Consider the following 13,451-nt stretch of genomic DNA (forward strand, 5'->3'; position numbering starts at 1 on the left):
GAAATTTTTTTTTTTTTTTAAATTCGTGTCGAGTCATTTGAATCAAATTGAGTTTTTTAAATTTAAATTCGAGTCATTTTAATCAATATTTTTTTTTTTAATTGAAATTGAGCATTTGCATGAAAATAATTTTTTTTTTAAATTCGTGTCGAGTCATTTGAATCACATCCAGTTTTTTAAATTTAAATTCGAGCCATTTTAATCAATATTTTTTTTTTTAATTCAAATTGAGCATTTGCATGGAAATAATTTTTTTTTTTGAATTCGTGTCGAGTCATTTGAATCACATTCAGTTTTTGAAATTTAAATTCGAGTCATTTTAATCAATATTTTTTTTTTTAATTGAAATTGAGCATTTGCTTGGAAATTATTTTTTTTTTTAAATTCGTGTCGAGTCATTTGAATCAAATTGAGTTTTTTAAATTTAAATTCGAGTCATTTTATTCAATATTTTTTTTTTTATTGAAATTGAGCATTTGCATGGAAATAATTTTTTTTTTTAAATTCGTGTCGAGTCATTTGAATCAAATTGAGTTTTTTAAATTTAAATTCGAGTCATTTTAATCAATATTTTTTTTTTTTATTGAAATTGAGCATTTGCATGGAAATAATTTTTTTTTTTAAATTCGTGTCGAGTCATTTGAATCAAATTGAGTTTTTTAAATTTTAATTCGAGTCATTTTAATCAATATTTTTTCTTTAATTGAAATTGAGCATTTGCATGAAAATAATTTTTTTTTTGAATTTGTGTCGCGTCATTTGAATCAAATTGAGTTTTTTAAATTTAAATTCGAGTCATTTTAATCAATATTTTTTTTTTTTCATTGAAATTGAGCATTTGCATGGAAATAATTTTTTTTTTTAAATTCGTGTCGAGTCATTTGAATCAAATTGAGTTTTTTAAATTTTAATTCGAGTCATTTTAATCAATATTTTTTCTTTAATTGAAATTGAGCATTTGCATTGAATTCAGTTATTTTTTTCTTTTTTTAAACTAAAGTCTAGTCGTTTGCATTAGTTTTAGTTTCTTTAAATTAAATTCGAGCAGTTAAATTTATTTTAAAATCAGTAGAATCAGTAACATTCGAGTCATTTTTTAATAATTAAATTAATAGGGTGTAAATTCATAAACACAAACACACATTAGCTTTTTAAAATTAGATTAACCCACATTTTATTAGAAATAGAGTTACATATTTTTCAACACTTTTTTTTTTTCTTTAATAAATTAAATTCCAGTTTTTTTGCAAGTCGAGTCATTTAAATTAGAGACAGTTTTTTAAAAGTAGAGTCATTCAAATTACAGTAAAACCATTCACGTTCAATTCAATTAAAGTAAATTCATTCAATTTTAAAAAATGCCATTTAAATTAAGTTACTTTTTAGAAAGTAGAGTCATTTAGTTTTTTCAACTTAGTCTTGGTTTTCTTTTTTTTTTTTTCTAAATTCATTTTAATTAGAGTCATTTGAATCACAAGCAGTACTAACCGAGTAAACTTTTTTTTTCTTTTTCTTATAAATTAAATAACTTCCTTCTGGAGTTATCATTTCTTTTTTTTTAATTTAACATGGGGTATAGATTGATTTATTGTCAATAGCCTTCTGCTGTTGACAATTCAAACACACCATTTTTTACTCACCTCACACACATAAATACGCACTTTGCGTATACCCAACTCACTCCCTTGTATTGCTAGGATAATTTTTAATTTTTAAATCGGGGTAATTAGATTAATTAGTGGACCAGTAATAGGTTTTTTCATTGAGAGTATTCTCTCGGTAGAATCACGCGTTAAATTCTAGAGTCAACCAACCCTTCCCCAACAATTGCCACTCTTACCCTTTTTTTTTTTTTTAATTAATTCGTATTGGGTTTTTTTCCGCGAAATGGGATATTGGTCTAGTGATTTAGCTGGGGGTTTATGGGTATTAGGGATTATAAGGACACTTGGTTCTTATAATTTAGGTCAAATTAAATTCACGCGAATTAGAGTCTAAAAATATATATCGCTCTATAGATCTTAAAGGCGAAAAATATTGTTACGCTGTTATGGGTGGCCAACCATAACAGCGTATATAAAATATTTTTTTTATACATTAAAATTTAAAAAAAATTTATTTTTTTCATTTTTTAATGCATAAAAAGCTGAAAAAAGAAATTTTCCCTGATCAGTTTTAATTTTTAATGGATTATTCTGTCCCACCCTTTGAGTACCCGGGTGCGATTTGGGTGCCGGTCTCAATCCATAAAAAATTTTTCTGATCATAACTTTTCTTTTTTAAGTGTTTAAGTGTCTGTAGAGCGGTGTGTGTTTTTTATTTATTATTATTTAAATAATTAGAGTCACTTTTGCTGCGTTAGTTAATAAATTAGTTACTATAGGAGGGGAATAATATAGGACTGGGGTTTTGATGTCACTAGACTGATCGGGGAAGTAGATTAATTAAATAACTTGGGTTTTTTTTAAATTAGAGTCACCCTATCCCTTTTTTATAAGAGTGGTGATTTACCCCCCCCCCCCTTTTTTTTTTAAATTCAAATATTAGCGTCACGCTTTTATTAGATATTTAAGTTACTGGTCCAGGGGTTTTGAAATTAGAATCAATTTTGCATAGGGTTTTTTTTTTAGCTTAAATTCACATACACCCCCACTTACACCACCCACTGAGACTCTGTTCATCTTCAATGAAATCGAGTCTTACCTTACACGTCGCCGTAAGTTGAGGTTACTCACAACCTCGCTTACGGCGACTTTAACTTACACACCAATCTATACCCCTAATTTTTTTACCCTTAAATTCATTAAATGTAGATTTAGATTAAAAAAGACACCTGGCACTCGATCAGGTGTCAATAGCTGTAGAGTCTTGAGTTTACTCGTTAGCATTGCTTGTATGTAGTATTAATTTGATTAGAGTCACATTAAAAATCTTTTTTTTTTTTTTTTTTTTTAATAATATATTAAATTTGAATGGCATTTCCGCGTAAAAGAAAACCCTGGCACTAGGTCAGGCGGTCGCGTTATTTCATTGTTAGTTTTTTTGATAATATATATCCTGATCTTCTGAGCTGGTACGCATAACCCTCCGGTTCGATCGATGTCGATTCTCATTGGTCGTATACTCTAAAAAAATCTATCATTATCACGTTGTTATCGGTATTATCATTATTATTGTTGTTGTCATGATTAATAACAATATCATTATTACTTAATAAGTGTAATAGTGATGGTGTAATTGGCCCGGACAGGTCAAATTACACAATTGATATTAATATTGACTGCAATGGTTTTATTGATGATATGATAATGATGTGATTTTATAGTGACTTTTGTGTGCGATCAAAACGGGGAGTCGATTTATTGATTGGCTGGTGGCCTAATGCTACACATACAGTTCGGTTTTGATGGTAATATATTACGTAGTTTTTATTATTGCTTAAAAAATCAGACAAACACACATACACACTTTTCTATCACACATGTATTTGCACCCCGATAATTTTTTTCATTTCAATTTTATAAACGCAGAGATTTAAATTAAAGTCAGCTATTTTATGGCATAGTCATTTAAATTAGAGTAATTTTTATATAATTAGAGTCATTTTAAGTACCATAAGTTTTCAATGGTTTTAATTTCAATTAATTAATTTAATATGAATGCTCATTCATCCTTAATTTTTTTTATCGTTATCTGAGCCGAGTCATTTAATTTAGCATCAATTTAATAGTAGTAGAGTCAGTTTTATCGGTATAGAGTCATTTTTTATACAGTAGAGTCACTTAATTTAGCGTCAATTTAACCCTATCGTTTTATAAATTTCAATTTTTAATTGATGTCAATCTACTTTCGACGTATACTCTAAGAATATCTATTATTCTCATGTTGTTATCGGTATTATCATTATTATTGTTGCTGTCATAATTAATATCAATACCATTATCATTTTATTATGATAGTGTAATTGGCCCTGGCAGGTCACATTACACAATTGATATTAATATTGACTGCAATGGTTTTATTGATGATATCATAATGATATGAGTTTATAGTAATTTTTGTGTGCTGTCGAAAGGGGATTCGATTTCAATGAATGAATTTAATGTAAATGCTCATTCACCCTCAATGTTTTTATCGTTATCAAAGTCGAGTCATTTTTAAAACAGTCGAGTCATATAATTTAGCGTCAACTTTATAAAAGTAGAGTCAGTTTTCAAAAAGTAGAGTCACTTGAATTAGAGCCAGTTTTTTTTTTTAATTCTTAATTTTTTATTACTGTTAATTAATTTAATGCAAACGCTCATTTATCCTCAATTTTTTATCGATATTTAATTCGAGTCATTTTTTAAATAGTAGTCTTACGTAATTTAGCGTCAATTTAGTAGTAGTAGAGTCAGTTTTATCGGTATAGAGTCATTTTTAAAATAGTAGAGTCACTTAATTTAGCGTCAGTTTAATAAAAGTAGAGTCAGTTTTCAAAAAGTAGAGTCACTTGAATTAGAGCCAGTTTTTTTTTTAATTTTTAATTTTTTATTGCAATTAATTACTTTAATGCAAACGCTCATTTATCTCCAATTTTTTATCGATATTTAATTCGAGTCATTTTTTAAATAGTAGTCTTACGTAATTTAGCGTCAATTTAGTAGTAGTAGAGTCAGTTTTATCGGTATAGAGTAGTTTTTATTAAAGTAGAGTCAGTTTTGTTTTTCCCACTAATCGAGACTTGGCATTAGGTCAGGTTACCCTATCGTTATTAAAATTTAAATTTTTAATTGAAGTCGATCTACTTTCGACGTATACTCTAAGAATATCTATTATTCTCATGTTGTTATCGGTATTATCATTATTATTGTTGCTGTTATAATTAATGTCAATACCATTATCATTTTATAATGATAGTGTAATTGGCCCTGGCAGGTCAAATTACACAATTGATATTAATATTGACTGCAATGGTTTTATTGATGATATCATAATGATATGAGTTTGTAGTAATTTTTGTGTGCTGTCGAAAGGGGATTCGATTTCAATGAATCAATTTAATGTAAATGCTCATTCACCCTCAATGTATTTATCGTTATCAAAGTCGAGTCATTTTTAAAACAGTCGAGTCATTTAATTTAGCGTCAATTTTATAAAAGTAGAGTCAGTTTTCAAAAAGTAGTCACTTCAATTGGAGCCATTTTTTTCTATTTTTTTTTTAATTTTAATCGATTAATTTATTGTAAATGTACTTTACCCCCCCCCCCCTTTTTAAAATTAAAATTGTAGAGATTTGAGTCACTTTTACAAAAGTAGATTCACCTCAATTAGAATCATTTTTTTAAAAGTCGAGTCATTTAATTCGATTCATTTTTTTTACAATCGAAGTCATTTTTTTCAGAATTAGATTCATTTTTTTTTTTTGAAAGTAGAGTCACGTTTATTAGAGTCATTATTTTTCAAAAGTAGAGTCATTTTTATTAGAGATTTTTGCAGAAGTAGAGTCATTGATTTTAGAGTCAGTTTTTTTCTCCAATTAATGAGTTAGTTTATTGCAACTGGTTAGGTTACCCTTTAGTTTTATTTAATTCCATGTTTTTATTTATGCTGATCTTCTGAGCTGGTACGCATAACCCTCTGGTTTGATTGATGTCGATCCTCATTTGTCGTATACTCTGAGAATATCTATTATTTTCATGTTATTATCGGTATTATCATTATTATTGTTGCTGCCATAATTAATATCGATACCATTATCATTTTATATAATGATAGTGTAATTGGCCCTGTCGGGTTACATTACACAATTGATATTAATTTTGACTGCAATGGTTCTATTGATGATATGATAATGATGTGATTTTATAGTGACTTTTGTGTGCGATCAAAACGGGGAGTCGATTTATCGATTGGCTGGTGGCCTAATGCTACACGTACAGTTCAGTTTTGATAGCATTCCAATTATTATTTTGAAAACATAAAATAAAACAAGATACGAGAACCGCCCGAAATGTTTAATGATAAACTTTTTTTCTTTTTAGGTTGAGAAATACAATTATTTTTTTCTCGTTTTTTTTGTTTCTCTAGATTTTTCGAGATTACGGAACCTCTTCAAGAATTTTTTTTTTATTTTATAAATTTTTTTTTATTTTTTAGGTTTGGACGCATAATTTTTCTATTATTTTTTTCAGTAGATTTTTAAGATTCCAGAGACTTACCTAATCCTCACCCGATTGAAGTTACTCGGACTTTCCATTAATTTTTTCTTTTTTTCTAAATGTTTTTTTTTTTCAGGTTTAGGTACATAGTTTGGATTTACTTTTTGGTAGATCTTTTATGACGTGTCTAATCTAGAGTCCACTGGAATCTATATTGACATGACTGGCCTATGAGGACCAGATTAATTTTGGAGACAGTGATGCTGCTGAGCATTGAAGACAAGGTGGTCCAGATCCAAGGACACACCGCCGCTCTAATTTTTCTTTTCTGGTACATATTTTACATCCTCCGTTTTTTTTTTTTTTTTCAATAATAATATATGCATGCCCGTAATTAATATATTGGGATCTATATTTTAGTTTCAGATCCAGTTAACAAGAAGGATGCCCAGGGATGCCAAGGACCAACAGGAGAACCAGGACCAGGACCAGGACCAGGAAGAAGATTTATCATTTATTTAATTTAAGCTTAATTGTAGTTAATTTTAAATAATTTTTGTATTAAGGTGTGAGTGTGATGAATGATATGAGAGAGATTTATAATTTAAGGATTTAATTTATAATTTTATTTTATAAGAATCAGTATGAGTGGCATGTTTTTTTGCTTGGCTTGTGTATTGTTTTTTTTTATTTTTATTTGGGTTTGATAGCATGGTTTGTTTTATGTTTTTTTTTATTCGGTTTTGATAGCATGGTTTGTTTTATGTTTTTTTTTATTCGGTTTTGATTGCATGGTTTGGGTTGCTTATATTTAATTTAAATTTTTCCCTTTTTCCCATTACCTCTTAATCTTAAGTTTGTATGATTGTGATTTTATTTAAATTTAAGAGTATGATGAATGTGTGTGATATTTTTATTGCGATATCCGGACCTGGGTATTATTATTGAGTCTTAATTTTAAGAAATTTTATTTATAAAATTTTAATATTTATATTTTTTTTTGTAATTATTTTCTTAAGTATGTACTGTATAATATTTTGTGTTTATTGTCATTTAGCTTTTGTTTGGTCACCAATCGAGTGACCACTGTGTTGGTCGGGTTTTATCACTGATAAAATCCTCTGATTTAAACCGATAGATTCCGGGTCTATCGGATTTTTATTGGAGTATTTTATCAGTGTCGAGGTTTCCCAAACGGGCTATTTTCTTTCTACCAAAAGAAAATAGCTTAGACCACTACAATTGTATTTTTAAATAAATACAATTGTAGGTGAATGCGCACAGTATAGGAAGTCGGTCCTCAGCCGCTTTTTTTTTTTTTTTTTTTAAATAATAAATTTTTACTTTTATTATTTTTAATCGAGCATTTATAATTAAAAAAAAAAACCTTCCCTTTATTTTCAATGAAATATTTTAGTTTATAAGTAGAACTAAGTATATATTTAAGAAAGTGGCAAATAACTATAGTTAAAAAGAAGCAGAAGAATTCTTATAAATGCAGGTAAATAATATAAACAATAAATATTGATGCAGTTAAATAAACAAAAAAAATATGAATTATGAAAAAAAATATATATTTTTGCATATATATTATGAATAATTTTTTTTTTATAATTATTAATATTTTTCATTCAATTCTTCACAAAAATATTTATTTTCCGTATGACATTTGTCGTACAGAAAATAAATATTATTGTAAAGAAGCAAATTAAAAAAATAAATATTAATTTATATATACTTTAAAAAGAAAAAAAAATCTCCACAGAATGTCTTCTGGAAGATTTTTTATTTTTTTAAATGTTTGCTCATGCGCACTAGAACATTGGTTCTTAGGGGCTTTTTTTTAATTAATTCTAATTTTCCTATAGTGAGCAATTCTGATTTAAATAAGAAAATACCTCTCTTTTATTTTAAATTCAATATTTTATTTATTAATGTATGTATGTAATTAATTATAAAATAATAAATATACACACTTATATTCACTTAATAGTAATAAATATAAAAAAAAGTATAAAAAGAGAACAAAATGTCATTAAAAAACTTCTCCTGAGTGTCTAACTCAGTAAATTTTTAAATGTTCGCGCATGCGCTGTGATAAACCTATACATTTCCACATATTGACGAGTGTATGTATGTAAAAAGTCTGTCCTCAGTCACCTTGTTTTTTAATAATAAATTTTTATTTCAATTGTTGAGAATTATTATTTTTTTTTTTTTAACTTTTTCTTTCTCTCTAATTAAATATTTAATTTTACAAATAAAACTAAGTGAATTTTAAAAACCAAAAATAAATTTATTTATGAAGAAAAAATTACTCACAAAAATACTCAAAATTCAAATTTTTTTAAATTTCTCGCTATTAAAATACAACTCTGCTGCGCATTCAGAAATTGTTGCACTTGCGCAGGCCAGGAAATTCTGATCCACGAGAATTTCCCAAGCGGTGTAAAAAAAACTTTGAATTTAAGTTAACAATTAATTACGCGATAACAAATTCCCGCCTTAAATTTAAAAAGAAGTTAACAATTTTTGTTTGTGCTGCGTGGGTTAGTAGGATAAAAATTTTCATTTTCATGGACTTCCGGTGTCGTCGGCTTTTATTCTCTGGATATTTTATGTACAATTTTTTGAATATTTTCCGAATTTTCTTTGCGCATGCGCAGTTTATAAACGTTAGCTAGTGGGGACGATTTATCCGGTTCATTCTTTTACTAAACCACAGTATCAATTTACATGCAATTTGAAATTTTAAAATTGAGGTTAAGTTGCGCATTGATAACCACGTGGAGTTAAAATTTATTTACTTGTATAGTTTTTTAAATTAATTTCTGTTTGAAAATAATTTTTTACTTGTAGTAAATATTTATTTACAATGAAGTTGAAGAAACAGAAAAAAATAACAGAGGTAAGTTGACAAAATAATATTTTTTTTTTAATATAGAAATATGATTTGCTGAGTAATTAATTCTATTAATTATTTATTTTATAATTTATTTAGGAAGTCGATGTAGAAGTTGAAGAAGAAGAAGATGTTGAGTCAGATATTGAATTAGAATCAGAAGATGATGATGATGATGATCACGAAACATTTAAATCAATGATGAAGAGAAATCTTGAGGAAGCGGGTGATGAAAAGCCGGCGAAAAAAATGAAAAAAGACAACGATCTTTACAAGCCGCCGACAGTGGAGGAGTTGAACCAACTGCGAGAAACAGAAACTTTGTTCCATTCAAATTTATTTAGGCTTCAAATAGAGGAGGTTTTGACCGAAGTAAAGCCAAAGGATAAATATAAGAAGCAGTTTGACACCTGGTTCAAAAAATTTAAGGACGCTGTGATGGCAATTAAAGAAACTGAGGACAAGGAGGTAAATAATAATGAAATTTTATTTTGAATTATTATCGCCAATGATTAAAATTTTTATTTTTAATTTCTAGCTGAGTAATTTGAAATCTTTGAAGAAACTCAAAGTAAAGGTAGCGGATGTCGAGGTACCAGTTAATGAAAAAGGAACTTACAGGTTTTTAAAACCGTCAAACATCAGCGTCATCGGTTCATACTCTCTTGGAACCACAGTGGGACCCAACATTGTGATCGATGTGATGATCGAAATGCCATCAGCTTTATTCCAAAAGCACGACTACCAGAACTACAGGTACCTGAGAAAGCGCGCCATTTACTTGGCATACGTAGCAGCCAATTTAAATTCTGAAGTAGCAGAGAAGAAATCCTACTACGGCGAGAGCTGGATGCCTAAACTTAAAATAGTACCTGCCGGTTCATTGAGCAAGCGGGTGACGGTTAATCTTCATCTAGCCGCGGAGTCGACGAGTTTCAAATTGAGTAGATTTTTGCCCGAAAAAAATAGCGTGAGACCCCAGTGGTACTTCAAAGATGACTCGAAGTCTGATGATCTCGTTCCAACTCCTTATTACAACTCGAACATCCTTCGGGATCTAACGATGGCCGAAACAAACTCGCAAAACTCTAAAATGATCTCCGAGTATCCAAATCTTAGGGACGGAATTATTTTGCTAAAGATTTGGCTGCACCAGCGGCAACCAGAGCAAGCTTACGACGGATTCAACGGACACATCCTGACTATGTACGTATTGTATCTGCTGTATGAAAAAAAGTTGAGTACTTATATGAGCAGTTACCAGATAATAAGAAACGTATGGAACAATTTGGCTCAGAGTAATTGGACCGAGCAAGGAATTTCCATGTGCCAGGAACCTGATGGTAAATCGAGAGTATCGCAGTACCATAAATATTACGACTGCGTTTTTATTGACACGACTGGTTATCATAATTTAGTTGCTAATGTATCAGCCTGTAATTATCTGTGGGTTCGCAGCGAGGCATCGCAGGCAATTAAATTTCTCGATAGTTCAAAAGTCGACAGTTTTTACAATCTCTTTATGAAACGTTTGAATTTTTATTCGACTTTTGACCACTTTGTCTGCCTGCATGACACTCAAGCACTTGAGCAGCTGGCGGATAAAGTTCCTGATGACTGTAAATTAGACTTAGGACTTAACAAACGCGCTCAAGTTATCAGACAGCTGATGGATGTTCTGAAAAAAGGTCTGGGTAAAAGAGTATCGGAAATTTATATCCAGCCGGAACAGTTCAAAGACTGGGAAGTTACTGATGATTGTTCAGCAGGTATTGGAAAAATTTTGATTGGCTTACAATTAAATCCGGATTATTGTTTCAATATCATTGACAAAGGACCTGGTGCTAATTTGCCTGAAGCTGAGGAGTTTAGAAAATTCTGGGGAACTAAATCAGAGCTGCGTCGTTTCCAAGATGGCTCGGTCTGTGAAGCTGCTGTTTGGGTAAAAAAAAATCCAGTGCCCAAAGAAAATTTATCGAATAAAAATAAAATCTCAAATAAAAAAAAAATAGCTGATGAAAAAAAAAATTTACCGGCTGAAAAAGCTGCTACACTGTCTGAGAAAAGGATAATTTGTAAACACATAGTCATGTATCTTTTTAAAGTTAAATTTAATTTAACTAAAGATCAATATTTGTATGTAGCAAACCAGGTTGAAGATGTCCTGCATTTTAAAAATACAATAATTACCAAATTTCGTTATGGGACTGGTGAAGAAGCGACACTGCAAGTTCTCAAAGTATTTGGAGAGTTTGAAAAAGAATTGACATCACTTGCTGACTTGCCGCTGGCTATAACTGGTGTCCAAGGGGGCAGTCCAGTGTTCAGATACACAGATGTCTTCCCACCGCTCGCTACCGTCTACAAAGCTGACGACAAAAACACAAAAGCTGGTGATCATTGCTTGCTACTGAATGAAGGCGACTTGGAAGAGGTGCCAAAGTACGCACCCGCTATCGAAGCAAGCGTCCAGCTTTCAGGAAGTGGAAAGTGGCCAGACGAATTGGAAGCTGTCAGAAAAACAAAAGCTGCATTTCACATTCAGATCGCACAGTGTCTGAGGAATCAGTTAAAGTTGAAAGCAAAAGCAAATGTCAGCCATGTCGATATCTTTAGAGAAGGATTCGTCTTCAGGTTGAGAGTCGCGCATCAAAAGGAAATAGCGTTTATGAAGCGGATTGTGGACGAGAACGGAGTCATCAAATATAGAGACAATGAAGAGTCGCTGGAGCTGGAGAATAAATTGTTCCATTTGCCAAAATTAACTGGGGCGCTCTATGGTCTCCATTCCCAGCAGCCCTCATTCGGTCCCACTTGTTGTCTCGCTAAACGTTGGCTCTCGGCCCAACTCATTGACTACTCTCATATGCCTGAGGTAGTTGTAGAACTTATCGTAGCCTTTATTTATCTATCACCTGACCCCTACAAACCAACGCAGATGCCACAAGTTGGTTTCATCAGATTTTTAGAATTCTTCGCCAGTAAGATTTGGAACACTGAAGCCATTATCGTTAATTTTAATGATGAAATGACTCGTGAAGAAGTCCTGGCAGTTGAAAATATATATGGGACAACGAGAGAAACGCTGCCAGCGTTATTTATTTCTACTCCGTACGACCACAAATCTTCAACGTGGACCAAAAAATCACCCTCGAGATTGATCCTCAGTAGGATTAGTTCGCTGGCAAAAGAGACCTTGAGACTTCTCGAAACTGAACTTCTGAAAAGTTCTACGCTGATATGGAGCCCGATGTTCAAGCCGCCCTTATCCGCTTACGATTGTTTGATCCATCTTAAAGATCAGTTTAATCCTCGAAGGTATCAGTACCTTGATATTGATGGTAGTTTAACTAAAACTACCTGGCATCCGTACAAGCACCATCCACATCAAAAGTTACCCGTCGTTGAGTTCAATCCAGTTGAAAAGTATCTGGAGGAACTTAGAGCTGGGTACGGCGAATTCGCTCTATTTTTCCATGACACGTACGGCGGATCTGTCATTGGAGTTTTGCTGAACCCGCGTGCTCTTGACATAAAAGATTTCAAAGTCGGCAATATAAATTGCCGACGACTAGATACAAATGGGAAACTTGTTCTCAACATCGCTGCGATGATTGAAGATTTTTCAATAATCGGACAAGGTCTCGTTGATAAAATCGATTTACAATCTGATAAGTTATTGTAGAAAAATAGAATTTAAAATTATTTTTGTATATAAAATATTGATAGTAATATTTTTTACTAATTATTAAAAAAATAAAAAAAAATATATACATAAAATTAATGATCCTGAAGTTAGCAGACATTAAAATTTTTTTGAATTTTCGTTTTTCAATAAATTAATTGCTAAAAAATAATATAAAAATATGCACATGTAGAAAATTTTAAAAACTACAGGTGCAATTTTTTCGAATATTTTTTTTTTATGTTTTATCGTTTAAAAAAAAATCAAAAAATTATTGGACGTCTGCTAACTTCAGTATCATTAAAATTATTATATTTCTTTAAAAAAACTGCATCCCAATTTTGTAAAATTAAATATTTAAATTATTTTTTTAAGTGAAATAAAATTAAAAAAAATAAAAACAAAAATAACGGTAATTATTTATCTGGTTTCATAAATCATTAAAAAATTATCAAGACAAATAAATAAAATAAAATGAATGAAGGATATAAATCAATCGAAACAGTAAATATATAGAAGGCAAATCCATAACGATTTTTTTTTTACTCGATAAGCACGTGACACATTGTTGATATTTACATTTTAAGCATTCTCGCGATCTCGTCGTCAATTTCGCAATAATAGTCTCACTTTATGACCGCTAATCAAAACGTAAATGACAATTTTTTTCTCATATAATAATAATTAATAATAATAAGTGATTAATGAATAATTAAAAATGAAA

The 13,451-nt window shown here is 30.2% G+C and overlaps 1 protein-coding gene across 1 annotated transcript; it reads left to right on the top strand.

Annotated features, from left to right (window-relative positions):
• The first annotated feature begins 8,579 nt into the window (after positions 1 to 8,579).
• LOC130666579 (nucleolar protein 6) lies at positions 8,580 to 12,860 on the top strand. The gene is made up of 3 exons (XM_057467693.1): positions 8,580 to 9,048; positions 9,142 to 9,510; positions 9,581 to 12,860. The coding sequence occupies exons 1-3, from the start codon at positions 9,016 to 9,018 to the stop codon at positions 12,725 to 12,727; spliced, it is 3,549 nt and encodes a 1,182-aa protein (XP_057323676.1). The 5' UTR covers positions 8,580 to 9,015; the 3' UTR covers positions 12,728 to 12,860.
• The last annotated feature ends 591 nt before the right edge of the window (positions 12,861 to 13,451 follow it).

Source organism: Microplitis mediator, chromosome 4 (genome assembly GCF_029852145.1).
Source record: "Microplitis mediator isolate UGA2020A chromosome 4, iyMicMedi2.1, whole genome shotgun sequence".
Classification (NCBI taxonomy): Eukaryota; Metazoa; Arthropoda; class Insecta; order Hymenoptera; family Braconidae; genus Microplitis; species Microplitis mediator.